The following is a 19,727-nucleotide window of genomic DNA, read 5'->3' as shown; positions in this document are numbered from 1 at the left end:
TGTTTTAGTCTTAAGCACTGTAATGGGAGTGATTTCTAGAATGAGGGAGGTTCCTTAAAACACTTCTTCATTTAGGGAAACTGTGACAATAGACAACAGAGGAGAGAGCTATGTATTAAAAAGTATTTGAAATACTCTGATAGCTTAATTTTCACACTACAATCTATGTTTTTTGTCTTATGGACCAAAAGCCCAGTAGGCAGTACAAAAACTAAGAAATGAAATATTATTTTCAAGAGAAAATACCTGCTTGCAAGGAATTTACTTCGCCATACATCACACTGTATTGACATACGTTCTAACTGTTCAGAAAGCTGAGCTGTGTTCCGACCTAGAGCTTCATTTTCTAAAATAAGCTGATTCTTCTCACGAGCTAGACGTTCAAAGTGATACTGAAGATCATCCCCGACAGAAGCCACCAGCAACTTTTTTAACTCACGATTAACCTAGAAAATAACATAGTACTATAAGCCCCAAAGAATAGCCCTGATTTTAATGTAACAAAATTAATGAAAGAGGGCTGGAGGCATGGCTTAAATGGCAGAGCACCAGCTGCTGAGTAAGCAAGTTAGAAACCCCAATGCCCTGGGTAAAACTCCAGTACCAGCAAAACAAAAAGTTAAAGAAAGACAAACTATGTGTCTGTGTATTTTAGACCTCCATGAAAGTATGCAAGAACTGGTATTAAAATTTTAAGGTGAATAATATATTCAAACACAATTCATACACAATGTGGCTGTAAACTGAGTGCGTTAAGAGTACAAATCATTATCACGAAAATTGCCTGGTTTATGTCAACACATGAAGGAAAAACATCAGAAAACAAAAACCAATAAATTTACTAAAAGGAAGTCAGAGAATGTTTTTCATCCACATTTATAAATTAAAGCTCTTTCATGCTGAAGAATCTAAAAAGAGGAAATAATATAGGGTATGTTTAAGCACACTATTATCCAATATCCAATAGCAAGTACTGGTATGGTATAGCTACTGAAGAACACAATTGTAATAATTGTAAAAGAATGTTGTGAGATGGGAAAACATTAATAACTTAAAGATTTGGGTTATCAGACAGAATGAATTCAATTATGAATCTTTTTTTCCAATATGAGTCTTATGTAGTCCTTTCTGGGTGGTGTGATTATAGGTGATAATATTATAATAAACAATAAATAATAAAATATTTGTAAACTATGTACAAATAAAACATTTGAACGAGTCACTTAAAATGCTACCATTTACAAAGATTACCATCTTGCAAAAATATGTGTAATCTAGTAGATAAAAAAGGGAGAGATAAGTTCATCTTACTAACATGAAAGAGTTAAATCTATATACTGAACATTATAGATTTTCAATCTTTTTTTACTTTTTGTCAGTTTGAACTCAGGGTCTCATGCTTAATATGTATGAGTCCACGATTTGTGCCACATACATAGTTGATTTTCATTTATGATGAAAACATTCTTATTCCGCTATTCTCTTTATTCCAAGTGTCATGCATATATAAGAAAAAGTACCTGGAAGTTATAGATCCTTACAAGGACAGCTAACTTACTTTTCCATTTCAAAGCCTAACTCAATCAACCTTTGGTTTGGCAGTTTATAACTGTAATCCACTGTATAGCTTAAAGGTGGTCTTGTCCAAAGTACTTCATAATTTCATCTTCAACCAGGTTTAATAAAAATGTAAGTTTTCAGCACAAACTCTACAGAGTCTATACACACACAAGCCCTGACAAAGAGTGAGAAATTTAAGGGAAGTATTTTACAAAAATGACAATCTATGATAAAGGACATTCCACTGAAGAAATGTGGATTCGAAGGCCCAGATGTAAAGAGTACTATATATTAAAAATACTTAAGAGGGGCTGGGAAGGTGGCTCAGTGGTAGAGTGCTTGCCTTGCAATGCATGAGGCCCTGGGTTCGATTCCTCAGCACCACATAAGCAAAAAAAAAGCCGGAAGTGGTGCTGTGACTCAAGTGGTAGAGCGCTAGCCTTGAGCTGAAGAGCTGAGGGACAGCGCCCAGGCCCAGAGTTCAGGCCCCACAACCGGACCCAAAAAAAAAAAAATACTTAAGATTTTTTTTTACCTCTGTCTGTACTCGGAGCTGGTTGGAAAGTCCTTCTTTGTCCTGTAGCAACCTCCTTTCAGAGTTTCTGAGCTTTTCCAATACACTTTTTACCTCTGAGAGTTCTTTCCTGGGATCTGTAAGACCCTCTGGCTGATTACTGAGTTCTCCTTTATGATATCCGAGAGATTTAACCTTCGCATTTTTGTTGGGGACATCATGAGTTATAGCAGCTTTGGGAACAAATATTCTTACAGCTTCAACTTCCACTGCTTTTTCAGTGAGAATCTTCCCTAGCTGAAGAACTCCTGGGCTCTCTGAGGGAAATGCTTTCTTCCGTGGACTCTGAAGGATTGCATGCTTTATGGACTGGGCTGCAGAGGTGACTTCGATAGATTTAGGTGACTCTTCGGTTTCCATTCCATCTCCTGCTCCTCGGAGTGGGGTTGAGGTAGGGATGACTAACAAAGGGAAAGCAAGCCAAACATGAGCTATTTACCAAACAAATGCTAAGAAAACTACCAGTTTGACCTGTGTGCAGAATTAGAAAAAAAATGGAAAAACCTCAGAGTGAAAAGTAATTTTTAAAACAAATATGTTAAGAAGAGATGAATAAAGTCTCATGGACATAAAATTTCTTTAAGCAAATGTCTTCTCTTTTGATAGAAAGTCAAACCTGGGAATTTGGTTTTGACATTTATTTTTTAATGTGACAATAGGTCAATAATTTAGTCTTTCATTAATTTCTATATCCTATTAAGACAAAACAGATAGTAACAACCATGCCACAGGACTGTGCGATAAGAAGGCTTTAACAAGTTAAGTGCCTGACACATAGTATAATAGTTACACAAAATATAAAAATAAATACAAGATACAAAAATAAGTAACTATATATACACATATTTGAAACCATCTATGTACCTCAAGACAGATTAGTCTATTTTTGCTGTATCTCAGTAAAGAATGTTTTCAAGGGGTACAGGAGAACATGTGTATTATACTGAAAAACTATTAGGCAAAAATTCAATCCTATTCTTACACCTAAGGAATTAAATCCTGCTTCCATAAGGGGCAGTGCATTATGCTGTCAGATTAAACTTTCTTAGATCTCATTTTCACCATATTTATTTAACTTATTATCTTATTTACTTGCTATATATATTACTTGGGCTTACTATATTTTAGTTATGTTAGTGCCAGTAAAGTGCCTCATAGTTACTCAATAAATTCATGAACAATAAATTAATGATAATAAGGGGAAGGGTTAAGAATTAGCACACAAGTCAGTAACGATTACTATAAAGATGAACTTTGAGTGGTCTATAGGAAGCATACCTGGTCCTAGGTGTCTGCCGAATGTAATCTAGTTCAAGCATTAGATGAGGTAGTATGGACTACTGCATTCAAGTTTACTATATAATTCTGAAGACAGGATATGCATATAACAGATAAAATAGGGCTGGAGGTATAGTTTAGTGTAGAGCACATTTGTAAGGTCCTGGGTTTCAACCCGTCCATGAGAGAGGGGGAAGAGGAGGAAGAGGAAAGACAGAAGCAGGGAGAATGAGAAGAGTGGAGAAGGGATGGGGAAAGGAGATAATAAAAAGGTAAAATGTATTGAAGGATAGCAATACATTAAGATGTAGTAAGTGGCATATAGTTCAACAGAAATTTTCTTTTTATAGAAACATTAAAGGCAATAATTACTGATTAGTGTTTAGTAAGTTTATCCATCCAGCTAAATTATGTAAAAGGTAATGTAATCTCTTAAAAGTCTATTTTTTTAGAATTCTTAATAAATCCAAAGTATCCTTTGTTTCAATTATCACTAAATACCATATCCTAGATCTAATTAAATATTGATCATGTTTCATTTTAACAATGAAATTAGGAGAGCTAACTCAGTTTGGAAAGAGCATAAGATCCTACAAAAAAGAAAGCTTTCTTAAGAATTTTTGATATACAGAGCTATATTAAAAGAGGAGTCATATATTGTGGCTCTAGAAATGGAATTCCCTAGCAAAATCCCCATAGAAATGAAAGCTTGCTTACAGCAATGTTTGCAAGTAACCATGAAAGTTACTTGCAAGTCTTCTACAGCCAAGGAATTATCTAGCAAAATAACCTCTTGAATTGGATTTGGTAGGTTTCTACTTTTAGAGAATTGTTCTTTACTACAAATATAAAAACTACAGAAGAGAATAGATCATCTTCCCACATAGTCAGATGTGTTCTAGTTTCTATTAGTTTTTTTTTTTTTTTTTGGTATCAGTCTTGGGGCTTGAACTCAGGGCTTGAACACTGTTCCTGAGCTTCTTTTGCTCAAGGCTAGTGCTTTACTACTTGGGCCACAGCTCTACTTCTACTACCATTTAGTTTATTGGAGATAAGAATCACATGGCCTTTCCTGCCTGGGCTGGCTTTGAAACTCAATCCTTGTAACTTAGCCTCATACATAACTAGAATTAGAAATAATAGTTTCATTTTTTAATTTTATCATCAAATAAAAGTTTATAATAACAATGCTCTAATGAAAGTTGACCTATATTCTCATTACTTCAAATTTTTTCAATGTTTTTATATACTGTAATCATAGTAAATTTTGTAAGCTTAATGTATTTTTATTTTGCTTCATATTTTAATTTTATAAATATATATTCCTTCAAGTTGATGTATCATTATTTTAAATTATTTTTCTGTTGTTAGTCTCTCTATAGTTTTCCACTATACTAATGTTAAGTGACACTTTGGTGATTATAGATTACTATGAACTTTCGGTTATTTCTCTTAAATAAACTTGCAGCTTGGCATGGTAGTAATACTTTTTATCCCAGCACTCAAAACAACTGTAGTGCATAAGACAAGTTTTCTCTTCATCATTTTAAAACTGTTCTTATGGGCTTACAATTTGGTTTTAAGTTTGTTTAATGTTATCTAGTGTAAGTTTTAGTTTGTTAAAAAGACGTGTCATTATAATTATTTACCTACAGATTAATATCATCATTTTATAGATAAAAACAACTTTTAACTCTAGATTAATAAAAACAGTAATAAATACACCACCAAAAATCATGCCATTTGGGTATACTTAGGTTGGTCAAATAAGAAGCTAGTATGAAAATTCGATCATAGTTTAACAAACTGGATTTCCAGGTAAGTCCTAATATTGAGTTGGAATTTTAAGTAATGGAGATTCAAGAATAAATCTTTGCTCCTTAAATCTATCATTAAAATAAAAAAAAGTTAAGAGTGTTTAACAGAAATCTCTTTCCAAACAGAATTTATCCTTACAAAGAAAATTTACTGTAAAATTCAGGAAGTTCAACCAACTTCTTTAAATCCCAATTACTCTTAACTATACTTATAGTGTCCTACTTACTAAAGCAGTGCTGAATATCAAACCTATGTTGTCGATCATAGGACAGCTCCCTCTCAGTCACAACTATGATTCTAGCTAACTCGCATATCAAGCAGATGAGCCAGGGCTCTATAGTTTCTCACCAGGTATCATAACTTTCATAATTCTATTTTGCTCGATGACACACATAGAAACCTTTATTACATATGTTGTGGGCACAATCCAGGGCACATTCATGAGTAATTACCTCCTCTCAAGTGGGAAGACAAAAATCAATGGTACCAGGTCAGTAACTATGAGCAATGCCTTAGTAAAGCAAAACATTAATCCTTGATCTTATTCTTCTCCATTCTTTGAGGGAACCAACAAAATAACCTATTATTCATTCATCTTTACTTCCAGCTGTGATCATTTGTCAAGAAATCGTGGCACATTCTTATTCTTCAAGAACTGATGAAATATAAGGAATAACAAGATCACTATTCTAACATCCTAGAATAGTGGTGGGCAAGCATTTTCTATAAAGAACAAATAGTACTTTGGGGACCATGATTTAAAATCAAGCATACTATCAATGTACTTACATGGAAGAGAAAAATATTATTGGTAAAATTCAAACTATAGTAATGATTATTTAGATTTTTGTAATGTAGACCTAAATAATGAGAAAAATAAAATTATTTTTATATTTAGTTTATACAAATTCAATTCCTAATTCAGTCATATACTGGCATACTTTTTAGAACACATACAAATTTAGCTGTAATGTAATTAAATTCAGCTATAACATAATTAGTGATGTTACTTGGTAATTTTTAAATGAAACTAATATCATCTAATAAAATGTAGCTATTATTAAATTAGAAAACTTACATTTTTATTAAGCTAAAACTTTATTAAACTAAATTATTATTAAATTAGAAAATGAACTTAGGAGTTGGTTCAACATTTATTGAATATTCTTCTTTCCATAGGCTCTAAATAGAGTTCCATGGTCAAAAAGTGTTGGTAATTCTGTATACTAAATCCCTTTGGAGCCTCTCAATAGACATTAGTATACTAAAGGCTTTGAGATTTCCTGTGGTATAACTACTCTTTTAATCCAGATTTTATTTGCTCCTAGAATCTTTTTTCATCTATTTTTTTTACTGTCCTTCAGAACTACTAATAGATTAGTTTATCTAATTATGAATATTTAAACGTCTCAGCTCTTTTTACAATTTTATCTACGTTTACTAAATTGTCTTAACTTTTCATCTTGCATCTAAGAGTTCAATTTCAATTTTCTAATTTCTACGATCTCTTCTGTATACCTTTCAGAATAGCCCTAGCAGCAAACACACATCTGTCTTCATAATGAAAGAACTTCACATATGTTTGAGAGGAAGTTCTGCCACCATACCAAATCATAGTGCTCTCTCCTGAGGCTGACAACTGACTAGGTCAAGTATTAAGTCTGCTTTTTCTCAGGCCATGCATTTACTTTTGTTTATGAATGATAGTTAACATTGTATTATGCAGAACTAGGGCTAAGAGTTGGATTGTTTTACTTATTGGTTAATTAGTCTCAGAATGTGACTTTATTTGAAAAGTTTCATTGTAAATGTAACTAATTAAGGATAAAATCATACATAAAAGCCTGGGGGGAGGAGGAACAATATGGCCACTCTCCTTATAAAAAGAGGAAGGCTGGGCTGGGCGCTGGTGGCTCACACCTGTAATCTTAGCTACTCAGGAGGCTGAGATCTGAGGATCGCAGTTCCAAGCCAGCCCGAGCAGGAAAGACCATGAGACTCCTATCTCCAATAAACCACCAGAAAACCGGAAGTGGCACTGTGGCTCAAGTGGTAGAGTGCTAGCCTTGAGCTGAAGAGCTGAGGGACAGTGCATAAGCCCAGAGTTTAAGCCCCAGATTGACCAAAAAAAAAAAAAAAAAAGAGGAAGGCTGGCACCTAAGGAGAATGCCTTATAACACAAAGACTGAGGTCAGGGTGTTGCATCTATAAGAAGCACCAACAAGTGCCAGAAAACCAGAAGCTAGGAGAGGGGCCAGAACTTTTCTTAAATACCTTCATAGAGAACAAAGCCCCACTGGCATTTATTTTGATGCTAGACATCTAGTCTTCAGAACTATGTTGTTTAAGTTATCCACTTGGGGTGACTGTGTTATAGTTGCTCTGCCATCTGTAGTGTTCCCATCTAATTATTATCAAAATAAGAAAACTTACCTTTGGTTTCTAAACTTTTAAGAGTAGCCATTTTTGTTTCCAAGACGCCCCCTGAAAAACAATACCATATAAATACATTTAATGAATGACTGTACTTTGAAAGATACACTAATTCTATCTATCTGTCATCTATCTATCTAACTTGTTTGTCTTTAGTCCCCACACATTTAGAGAGGCAGCTTTCTCCTCTCTATTCTCTCCTTATAACTGTGGTGTGGGGTCTTTTGAATGTCTCAAAAATTAGGTTTGGTTTATCTGAACATGCCCTGTCTCACTACTTTCACCGAGTGCATCACAGGGGGTTTTCTACCATGGCAATGACAATGAAAGACTTCTTAAGCACAGAAAATGCTGGGTGGATGCCCTGCCAAGAGGGCCAGGGGCAGGGAATGTCTCCTGACGCGGGCAGGGGGGTGGGGGGAAGGGGACAGGGGGACGAGGGACAGGGGGACGGGGGCGGGGCTGGGTACGGAGGACAGGGATACGGGTCGGGGGATAGGGGTACGGGGGACAGGGGTAGGGGGCGGGGGGGTGGGACACAGGGGACAAGGAATGGGGGGCAGGGACAGGGGTACTGGGGGCGGGGAACAGGGGTACGGGGACAGGGGGCAGGGGTATGGGGGACAGGGGTGCGGGGGGCGGGGGTACGGAGGACAGGGGTGCGGGGGACAGGGGGACGGGGTACGGGGGCAGGGGTACTGGGGGCGGGGAACAGGGGTACGGGGACGGGGGGCAGGAGACAGGGGTGCGGGGTGCGGGGGTACGGAGGACAGGGGTACGGGGGGGCGGGGACGGGTACGGGGGGCGGTGACAGGGGGAGGGGGTACGGGGGCAGGAGTACTGGGGGCGGGGGACAGGGGTACGGGGACGGGGGGCAGGAGACAGGGGTGCGGGGGGCGGGGGTACGGAGGACAGGGGTACGGGGGGGCGGGGACAGGGGTACGGGGGGCGGTGACAGGGGGAGGGGGTACGGGGGCAGGAGTACTGGGGGCGGGGGACAGGGGTACGGGGACGGGGGGCAGGAGACAGGGGTGCGGGGGGCGGGGGTACGGAGGACAGGGGTACGGGGACAGGGGTACGGGGGGCGGTGACAGGGGGAGGGGGTACGGGGGCAGGAGTACTGGGGGCGGGGGACAGGGGTGCGGGGTGCGGGGGTACGGAGGACAGGGGTGTGGGGTGCGGGGGTACGGAGGACAGGGGTACGGGGTGCGGGGGTACGGAGGACAGGGGTACGGGGGACAGGGGTGTGGGGTGCGGGGGTACGGAGGACAGGCGTGTGGGGTGCGGGGGTACGGAGGACAGGGGTACGGGGTGCGGGGGTACGGAGGACAGGGGTACGGGGGACAGGGGTGTGGGGTGCGGGGGTACGGAGGACAGGGGTACGGGGTGCGGGGGTACGGAGGACAGGGGTACGGGGTGCGGGGGTACGGAGGACAGGGGTACGGGGGACAGGGGTGCGGGGTGCGGGGGTACGGAGGACAGGGGTGTGGGGTGCGGGGGTACGGAGGACAGGGGTACGGGGGACAGGGGTGCGGGGTGCGGGGGTACGGAGGACAGGGGTGTGGGGTGCGGGGGTACGGGGGACAGGGGTACGGGGTGCGGGGGTACGGAGGACAGGGGTACGGGGGACAGGGGGACGGGGGGCGGGGACAGGGGGACGGGGGGCGGCGGACAGGGGGACGGGGACAGGGTACGGGGAAGGGGGACAGGGACGGGGACCGGGCGGGCGCCGGAGTGGAAGGCGGCAGGCGTGGGGGCGAGCCCGTCCCTCCTTCCGGTCGGAGGCCGCTCCCCGCGGCGGCCCCCTCCCCTGAAGCCCGAGCCGGCGGCCCCGCGCCCGCCTCCCGGCGTCGGCCAGCCTTCCAGCGCGCTCACCGAGCCGTTCCAGAGATGACGCCAGCCCTCCTCCGCGCGGCTTCGGGAGGCCTCGCCCTCCCCGCGGTCCGGCCGCGGTCCACCGCCCGGCCGGGCCCCGCCCCGCCTCCCCGACTCCCCACAACTCACCGCGCCCCCACCCTCACCACTTCCGGCAGTGCAGGGCTCGTTTCCGGAACTCCCTTCCGAAGGAGGAGGAGCAGCGTCCGGCGAGGCGTTGAGAACCCGGTCCCACAGAATGTGTGCCCAGCCCTCCGTGCGTGACCCGGGAACCGGCGCCTAGGGAAAACGGGCCGCATTACAGGGAGCGGAAGCACATCATCCTTGAACGTCCGGGTCAGCTGTCAGCACACGGCGTCTGGTTGCCCCGGGCGATGTCGTCAAGGGGCGGAACTTCCGTTCCCTCAGCCACGAGAGAGGAAGGGGCGGGGCCTCGCCGGCCTCCGGCAGTGGGCGGGGCTCCGTTGCCACAGTAACCGGATGCTGGTGTTGGTGTGGCGTCTTCCCGTGGCCGCCTGACTTACCGGTTTCTCGGCGCTGAGCTCCTGAGGCTATGGTGAGTCCGGGGGAGGGGGAGCGCGGTCCCGCGTCCCGGCTGCGCGGGGTGCCAGGCGGGGGGCGCAGGGCGTTTGGAGGCGCCCGTCCCTCTGCCTTTAACGTTGCCGCCCTGCCCGGGCTCGCGACGCCCGGCGTTCCTCCAGAGTGCGTGAGGGAAACAGCGGCGGGGGCTGAGCTGACGGGGCCCCGCGCGCGGCCCGCGACGGCGGGCGGGACGGGCGGGCGAGCGGGGCGGGCGGGCGGGCGAGCGGGGCCGGGCCTACGGCGGGGCGGGCGGGTGGGGCGGGCCGCGACGGCGGGCGGGCGGGCGGGCGAGCGGGGCGGGCGGGCGAGCGGGGCCGGGCCTACGGCGGGGCGGGCGGGGTGGGCCGCGACGGCGGGCGGGCGGGGCGGGCGGGCGAGCGGGGCGGGCCGCGACGGCGGGCGAGCGGGCGGGGCGGGCCGCGACGGCGGGCGGGCGGGGCGAGCCGGGCCTACGGCGGGGCGGGCCGGGCCTACGGCGGGGCGGGCGAGCGGGACGGGCGGGGCGGGCCTACGGCGGGGAGGGCGGGGCGGGGGAGCGGGGCGTTCCTTGTCTGGTAGGGCTGACCCCCGCTGTTGGTTTCTGCTCTTTGTCTGGTAGGGCTGACCCCCGCTGTTGGTTTCTGCTCTTTGTCTGGTAGAGCTGACCCCCGCTGTTGGTTTCTGTTCTTTGTCTGGTAGAGCTGACCCCCGCTGTTGGTTTCTGTTCTTTGTCTGGTAGGGCTGACCCCCGCTGTTGGTTTCTGCTCTTTGTCTGGTAGAGCTGACCCCCGCTGTTGGTTTCTGTTCTTTGTCTGGTAGGGCTGACCCCCGCTGTTGGTTTCTGTTCTTTGTCTGGTAGGGCTGACCCCCGCTGTTGGTTTCTGCTCTTTGTCTGGTAGGGTTGACCCCCCGCTGTTGGTTTCTGCTCTTTGTCTGGTAGGGCTGACCCCCGCTGTTGGTTTCTGCTCTTTGTCTGGTAGGGCTGACCCCCGCTGTTGGTTTCTGCTCTTTGTCTGGTAGAGCTGACCCCCGCTGTTGGTTTCTGCTCTTTGTCTGGTAGGGCTGACCCCCGCTGTTGGTTTTTGCTCTTTGGCTGGTAGAGCTGACTCTGGTAGAGCTGACGTCTATAAGGGCCACTTAACGAACATGTGTGTTGGCTCAGTTTTTGTCTTTGTTTTTTAACAAGAATGCCTCTCGGAAGCTTCTGGAGCTCCTTTGCCTGTGCAAGGCCAGTAGAAATGGAACCAAGGGGACTAGGGCTGCCAATGGTATTTGTAATTGGCCACTCCTGGAGAAGACAGCCCGCAGGAAAAAGATTGTTACACTTAGAGTACCGTGAAAGAAAGGAATAGATACTGAGTGGTAGGAGGAATATTGTGGAGAATAGTATGAGATGTACTTTGAAGAAGGAGCAGAGGCCCTGTCTCATAGATACAGTGTTTCTCAAGATAGATTGTGTCTTGCTACTCTGTCATGCAACCGTTTGCGGTAGGTAGTCATGATTTAAAAAGAAGAATAATAAAAATACTGTTTATTGTTCAGGTACTGTTTATTGTTCAGGTACTTGAATGTAAGGCCTTCTAGGTTTTTGCCTGTTATTTGGAGATAAGATCTTGTCTCTTGGCTTTGTCAGCTTCCTGTGTAGGTAGAATTACAGAGGTGAACCCCTGGCACCTAACTGACCATATTTGTTACATGTAGTAAAAGGATAACTTTCACGAACCTTTGTTTTAAATTGAACATATGTGGTGTGTGTACTTAATTAAGATGTAAAATATATTTCTTACTGTGAATTGTAATCCATGAAATTCAAGCTGTAATGTACTTTGAACAACATGCATTTTAAAGGCAACATAGTTGAAATCTCAAGATGTATAGATTTATCTTCTTCCTCTGATGGTGTTATTCTAGTGTAGAAATTAACAAAGCCTAAAATGAACTATAGTTAAAATGACAAATTTCACTCTGCATCTAGTTCTCTGTTACATCATTTGCTATCAACCCTTTGAGATGGAGTGGGTATATTGAAAAAGAGAGACATCGATGCCCTTTCTCTGTGTGCTGTCTAGGAATAGGCATATGAATCATATGGTTTTGTTGGCAGCTGAGGAGAGAGGATGTAGTTTACTGACCACTGTAATTATATGATCAGCTTCTGTTTGCATCTGGGTTGTTTACAGTTGTGTGTTCCATCGCCAGATTTTGATTCTGATCACAAATTCTAGAACCACCTTTGTTTTAGAAAGCAGAGAGGAAATTTTAGTTAAGGATGTCTTTCATACAAGCTTAAGACTGAAAATATTTTGTACAACATTTAGTATTAGAGCCATTAATTACATATTTATATAGAGAGAGGGAAAATAGAGAAGTCAGATTTGACTAACAAAGAAAAATGAATGTTATATCATCTTCTAAAATATAGCATTTCCTTGAATACTGTTACACCAGATTGTTAGAATAAAGGATTTTAAGGACTATCAGCCATATTCCATAAGAATTAGTCTAAATCTTTGAAGCACAAGTGTCTCAAAGTTATTATTTTTAAAAAAAGCCAACAAAGACAGTGATTATTAAGTGAAGGATAGGATTTGGGCCAGTGGTGTACGTCCAGTGGTTATAGCACCAGTCCAGCAGGCAAGCCAAGTCATCATGAGGTCCCGAGTTCAAAACCTGGTACTGGGGGAAACAAAACGAACCACCCACAAATCTTAAGTACCAAATTTTATTCCATGAGTGTTTTTCAGTTTCTAAGATTACTTATAAAATTCCTTTTAAATAGCTTTTTACTTCTTTTCTCTGTGATATCTATTTCTTGTACATATAGAATTCTTTTTGATACTTGAAATTTTACTTTAGAAGAATTTATTTCACATTAATGGAAACGAATCAAAGTATAGTGCTTAAATTAGAAGTCTGAAACTTAGAAGAAATAAATTTTCCTATAATATTACATACATAGACCATGTTGGTTGTTATATCCTTTCACAGAAACCAATAGTATTTATAAAACTGACTAGCAGCTGGCTAATATAATGCCTTAATTTTGTCTCATTCAACTCTATTCTTTAGTTTTTCTGACATTTTTGTCTACCATTTTCCTTTACTATTTGCAAGTATTCATCAATTCAAAAAAGTACTCAGTATTTTTATGTGTTAAGTATGGATGGCAATGCACTCATTCATAAGATTGCACACAGTAACCATTATTTAATGGAATTCATTGAGAAAAACCCTGGAAATGTGGTTCAGGTATAAGCTGAGTTACTAAAGAAAAATTGCAAGGGGAAGTGGAACTTAATAGTAAGAGAGTGACTTGAATAGCCTGGAATGAAAGTCTCTGTGATCATGTAACTTTTTAATTCCCCCTTTCATTAGGAAGAAAACAGTGTATGTGAATGCAGAAGTGAATATCAGGGCTTTCTGTGGTGTTTAACAGAATGAGGAACATGAGAACGCCATATTGGCTAATTCCATGAGCAAGTAGCTGTGGGTATCCTCCACAAGGTTGAGATCTTAATTTGGAAAGGAGCTGGTCAGGTAAAGTTCTAGAACATTCCATCCTGGGCAGAGACAACAGATAGTTCTGAGGTGCATTGGAGGACCAAGAAGGAGAGGAGGTTTGGAAAGAGATCTAAGAGGTGGACAGGAGCCAAGAACACTGAAGGTCATGGCACTTGGACAGGGTTTTGGATTTTTCCCTAAGTGCCCTGGCGGCCTGTGTCTCATACATTCTAGGCATTACATTAACCTTTCATTTTAAAACGTTATTTATTGTTGTTATAAAGATGATGTACAGGGGCTTATGGTTACATAGTTCTTTTTGAACAATGTTACCCTTCTCTCAATTTTTCTCATCCCTACCCACAAGTTGTATAGTTCATTTTTAACAGTGTCTAGTAAGTACCACCGCTGCATTTGTTCAGCCTTTGTCCTAGCATTTCTATGCCCCCTTACCCTTCTAAAGACAGATAAACAAATAAGACAAAAGGAATAGAAAACAAAAACAGCTACAAAGAGAAAAAAACCACGTTTCCATTTCTTGGGGTTCACTTTGACAAATATTATATGCTCATATGCACATAGCTGTTGATCCTCTCCTCAGAATATCCTCCTTTGGTCTCACTGTGGTGGAGGCCTAGAGACCTGTGCAATTTATCATGTCCCAGTATTTTTTCTCTCCTTTTACCATTGGTGTGCTTGCTTGTAATTTATAGGCACATTCTAGTTACTACAAATGAAGGAAACCATGCAACCTGTTTCTTTGGGTCTGGCTTACTTCATGACCCCACATAAGCAAATCACAATACACTATCAAACCAAGAATGCAGAGAACAACCTATTAGGAACCATAGACCCCAAAAAACTAAAACCAAGAGTTTCCAAATGGGCAGACCAAACCACAGAAATACAAGAAAAATGACAAGTGAAGGAATTTTAATTCTCACAGAAAATAACCAGGCAGTAGAGCAGACAATCAAGGACTTAGAAAACAGTTCACAAAATGCTTTAAAAACACTGTTGAGGGCTGGGAATGTGACTTAGTGGTAGAGTGCTTGCCTGGCATGCATGAGGCCCTGGGTTCCATTCCTTGGTACCACATAAACAAATACTAATCTATTAAAATTTTCTAAGTACCTGATAAGGTTTATTTAAAAAAAACTGATAAATTAATGAAAGATAGAAAGCTACCCAAGGCAACTTGTGAATGGGATGAGATGAACCAAAGATAGAAGAATTCATGGAGTTAAAATTTAAAAGATTAAAAATTAAAATTAAAAATAAAAATAAATTCCTTGGATCTACCTTTAAATGTTAGCCATAGTAGTTAGTGGTTTGTCAGTTTTTTCCTGTCTGTCACATTTATGATCTGAAAATTTTGAGACGTATCTTTCCTTATGGTAAAAGATCAGAAACTCCCAATTCTCCCCTTAGATTTGCAGTTTTGCACTTTGTCCTTTTCTGGACTCTTTTCTGTTTCTGTAATGCCCTATACAAGGTGTGGCAAGTGAACGGAGCTACATATTCAGTAAGATGAAGCATAGCTTCCACCTGGAAGTCCTGTTTTCTGTAAGAATTCTCACCCAGTACATTTTCTGTTGGCATCGAGCATTCGATTGAACTGTCTTACTCTCTAAAACATCTCTAGCATTTCCAAGGAGCCTGTATTTGCTTTGTCTACAAAAGCTATCTGGATGATTCCATTTGCTGTTAGATGTGAGAAGTTGTAGTTATGGTAATGCACTGCTGAGTTATGTTTATTTTCTGATAAAGAGACTTTACCTAATTAAGTTACTGTTGTTATCTCTATTAGCTCATCTTGTGTGCTCTGTCTTCTTTATTCTTTAAATGTTTCGGTGTTCATGCATAATATCTAGAGTGCTTTCTGACATAGGTGAACTTAATTTTATCCTTGTTTTCCATCACTCTACTATGTGCAAGTACATGTATGTGTGTATATGTGTGTGCTACATGTTTATACTGATTCCACAGTAGAAATGTAGGATGATTACTTTGTCAGTTTTACATATTTGAAAAATATAAGCACATATTACATGCTTATATTTACATGCTTATACATTTATATTTGAAAGGTATTGATTATATTATGTACATCATTTACAAATTAGTTTCTGAACATTTACTATATCATGTGTGTTTTTCCAGGTTAGTTTTGGGAATTTTTGGTTGTTTCATTTACTGTGATGTAATAAGTCAATGTTTTTTAAACTTTTGTTAACACTATAAATAACACACTTTATGCACATCCATAATTGGGCCCTTAGAATACATTATGAAGATGACTTCCTAGTGAAAGGTCATATGCATAGTTAAGTCACTGCCAAATTACAGACTATGCCCCCCCAAAAAAAAGTTTTACCGATTCATACTCTGCTACTCGTGTGCTTTGCTTCTTGTTTCTCCAAAACTCTATATTACTATTTCATTTATCTAATGACTGATTTTTTTTTTTTAATGCTGGTCCTGGTGCTTGAACTCAGGGTTTGAGAATTCCTGATCACTAGTTCAAGGCTCTACCAAATCCCTGATCACTAGTTCAAGGCTCTACCACTTGAGCACAGCTCTACATCCCGCTTCTTTGTTGTTGTTGTTGATTGTAGTTAATTGGAGATGTATCACAGATTTTCTTGTCTCTCTGGCTTCAACCTGCAGTCCTCAGATCTCAGCCTCCTGAGTAGCTAGGATTACAGGCGTGAGCCACTGACACCTGACTAAATATGATCTTTTAATAAAAATGCCACTTACTTTTTCCAGAATATCAAGAAAGATTACAGAGTTGTATATTATATAAATTGAAGACATTGTTAATACTTACCTAAAATATTTCTCTGTAATTTTTTCCCACATGTCTTATAAAGTGCTAAAATTCAAACCTTACTGTTTGTATATAATGAAGAAAATAAATCTAGCTCTTCTATTTTTCACAAGGAGATTATTTGGTCCTTTATTGTTTACCTGTTTTGATGAAGCAGCCTGTGGTAGCACTGAGAGACTGGTGCTGCAAGTTAAAAAATTTCCCATCTTTATTCCAGTTCTGGTTTCAGCATTTTGTAAACTTACTGGAGAGTTTCTGGTCCATAAAATTGGAGCAATGCTTTTCTGCTCCTATTACCTTACAGTATCTTTGTGAGGATTAAATAAGGCAGTGTATGTGAAAGTAACTTACAAATTGTCTTCAGATAACTGGATTGCTACCTAATGAGAAGACAGGGAAAGTAAAAGGAGATTAAATCTAAAACAAGTTTCAGAAATGAACATTTGAGACTAATGATATTCAATTTTGTGACCATTGACAAGTTTACTTTTACAGGATTTTCTTTGGTGTCTTTTAAAATTTTCCTTCTGAAAAATTCTCTGTTAGATGCATTTTACTAATTGAAGAAACAAAAGGCCCGAGAAAAGGCCAGAGGGGAAGGAGGATGGGAGAAAGCAGGATGAGGCTTCAGTCAATTGTAATAGCCCATGTACGTTTTGGGGGAAAGGGTAGTAAAAATACGTGGTATATATTTAGCAGACTTTCCTCATCTGAGAGGTATAAATTTCTACTCCATTTAAATAGATTAGTTGGGAACATTTATTGATAGTAGTCTCAAGAGATTATTATTCAATAATTTGACTGTGAAAGTACAACAGAGACCATTTAGACCCAGACTGTTTCTTGCTACTAAGGTTCAGAAGTATGGCTTTGGAAAATCTGATAATTCCTCCATCTAGTGGCTAGTATGGTTTTTACCACTTATGTCAAATGTCTGGTTTGTTCAGTCACTAATTTTTACTGTATGCACCCGAATGTCTAAATGGTGAATAGTTGTATGTGCCTGACAAAAGCATTGTAAATAACAGCTTGTAAAAATAATGATAATGCCTGACATTTATATACTGTTTTCCATTTTCTGTTTGGTTTTTTTTTTTAACTGTATTTTTTTTTTTTTTTTGGGTCCGGTCGTGGGGCCTGAACTCTGGGCCTGGGCGCTGTCCCTTAGCTCTTCAGCTCAAGGCTAGCGCTCTACCACTTGAGCCAAAGCACCACCTCTGGCTTTTTTCTTTTTGCTTTATGTGGTGCTGAGGAATCGAACCCAGGGCCTCATGCATGCAAGGCAAGTGCTGTACCACTGAGCCACCTTTGCAGCCCACTTAACTGTATTTTTTTTGTCTTTTCTTTTTTTTTTTTTTGGTACTGGGGATCGAACCCAGGACGTTGAACTTGCTAGGCAAGCGCTTTGCCACTGAGCTACATCCCAGCCCCTATTTTCCATTTTCATGGAACTTAATCCATAGTCTTTCTTTGGAGAGGTAGCTGTTGCATGTATAGAGAAAATAGATCTATAACAAACAGAAAATGAAAGCATATCTTCCAAGGAAGAAGTAGAATGCTGTAAAAATTGTAAAGAAAGGAAGTTAATATTATATTGAAGTGCTAGCTAGCTAGTACTTAGTAGAAGTCAGCAAGGAGGACCATTACGATCAGGATATTTTAACCACTTTAGAAATATCTAGAATTCTATATCAGAAGCAGTGGAATTTAATCAGAGAGAAGGGAACTTCAGTCTCGTTCATTTATTCACTGTACATTTTTCTTAAGACAGCATTTTACCAGGGGCTGTTTTATAAATACATGATCTTTTCTCCTTAGTCTTCATAGCTCTAGGCTTATAGGTGCATGCCACTATACATTTTTCTTAAGACAGCATTTTACTTTGGGGCTGTTTTATAAACACATGATCCTTTCTCCTCAGTCTTCATAGCTCTAGGCTTATAGGTGGCATGCACCTATAGGCTTACCTAAACAATGATTTTAGGTTCCTATTACGTAGCAGGTGCTATTTGAGGCACCCAGAATATACAGATGTATAGCAACTTCCCACCTTTATGAAACTAGAAACACAATGAACAGTCATGTGATTTCTTATATTGATAAGTGTTATAAAAATGAAACAAGTGAGAAGGAGAAAGAATGAAGGGAGTAGAAGATGGGGTTATTTAGTTGGATAGTCATGGAAGCCTCTCCACATTGTTATTTGAACAGAGAACTAAAAGAAGTGATGATATAGAGACCTGTAGTTTTATAGCATAGCAATCAAGTGGACCAGGGGGAGAGACTTGTAAATCCAGGGAAGTAGAAGTCTGTCTGATTTGTCCAGGAACAAGGAAGGCCAGTCAAACTAGAGTAGAGAAAACGAGGGAGCAGATGGCCGAAGATGAGCTGAACAGGTAAACTGAGGTGTGATCTGGTCATTATGAAGTTCTAGATTTGGAAGGGGGTTTGAAATTTTCTTTTCTTTTTACATAAGTTTTTTATTCTGAAAATACTGTACAGAGGGGTTACAGTTACATGAGCAAGGTCATGAGTACATTTCTTATCCAGCATTGTTGAGTGGGAGGACAGGATGGTAGGAGAAAACAAAGGAGGAGGCAACAATGTTGGGTTTGAATTTTTCTAAGAACAGCGATTCTGAAACAGATTTTGAACAAGTCAATTTTTAAAAAAATATAGAATATCAGTATGCTGTCCATATTGAAAATAAGAATATTTTCATAGAACTTCTTTTTTTAGTTGTGTGGGTCTGTGTTCTAATAGAGTCTATAATTTAATACTTTAGTCGATACAATTTTAATAAGTACCCTCTTCAGTTCTGTTTCATGAACTCTTCTAGTACGTTTAAAATTTCTTTCTCTTTTCTTAAATATCTATTTCTCTAGGAAAGAAAACTATCCAAAGTGAAAAGATAGAGAGAGGAAGGTATCAGAATATAAAGAAATGTACAGATACCCACAATCCAGGAGAGAAAAGAAGGAAGCATCCAAAGCTTAGAAATAGAAGTGTCTTTGCCCCTGCGTCTCGTAACCCTTTCAAGGACAGTTTTGCCCTTCGAAGTCCTATCCTAGCATCCTAGAAGGGTGGTGCTCTCATAGATGTCTATTGGGAGTTTCCGTCTGTGTCCTGCCTGTCAGAGGAAGGAATCAATTCTGTATTGAGTAGAATGAGCTCCTTGAGAAAAAGATTATATGTTTTTTGTTTGTTTTCTTTTGGTCCTGGGGCTTGAATTCAGGGCCTGAGCACTGTCCCTACCTAAGCTCTTTTGCTCAAGGCTAGTGCTTTATTGCTTTG

The 19,727-nt window shown here is 41.3% G+C and overlaps 2 protein-coding genes across 6 annotated transcripts in view; one reads left to right on the top strand and one right to left on the bottom strand.

The window, feature by feature from the left end:
- Positions 1-19,727, bottom strand: part of Blzf1 (basic leucine zipper nuclear factor 1) — a 34,422-nt gene that overhangs the window by 6,113 nt on the left and 8,582 nt on the right. The window contains exons 2-5 of one of the 3 annotated variants that reach the window (XM_042674279.1): positions 11,878-11,885; positions 7,664-7,698; positions 2,096-2,535; positions 247-446 (exon numbers count right to left, since the gene is read on the bottom strand). In XM_042674279.1, coding sequence (XP_042530213.1) covers positions 247-446; positions 2,096-2,535; positions 7,664-7,694 — 671 coding nt within the window. In that variant the 5' untranslated portion in view covers positions 7,695-7,698; positions 11,878-11,885. Of the gene's footprint in view, positions 1-246; positions 447-2,095; positions 2,536-7,663; positions 7,715-9,538; positions 9,619-9,684; positions 9,829-11,877; positions 11,886-19,727 lie in introns of those variants that run through there. The other 2 variants (XM_042674278.1, XM_042674276.1) reach the window with 2 other exon arrangements.
- Positions 9,915-19,727, top strand: part of Nme7 (NME/NM23 family member 7) — a 95,403-nt gene continuing 85,590 nt past the window's right edge. The window contains exon 1 of one of the 3 annotated variants that reach the window (XM_042674282.1): positions 9,915-10,094. In XM_042674282.1, the coding sequence (XP_042530216.1) occupies positions 10,092-10,094 (3 nt within the window). In that variant the 5' untranslated portion in view covers positions 9,915-10,091. The remainder of the gene's footprint in view (positions 10,095-19,727) is intronic. The other 2 variants (XM_042674283.1, XM_042674280.1) reach the window with 2 other exon arrangements.

Source organism: Dipodomys spectabilis, unplaced genomic scaffold, assembly GCF_019054845.1.
Source record: "Dipodomys spectabilis isolate Male_0828 unplaced genomic scaffold, ASM1905484v1 ptg000019l, whole genome shotgun sequence".
Lineage (NCBI taxonomy): Eukaryota > Metazoa > Chordata > Mammalia > Rodentia > Heteromyidae > Dipodomys > Dipodomys spectabilis.
Note: the sequence above shows the minus strand (reverse complement) of the source record. Positions and strands in the feature narration are given on the sequence as shown.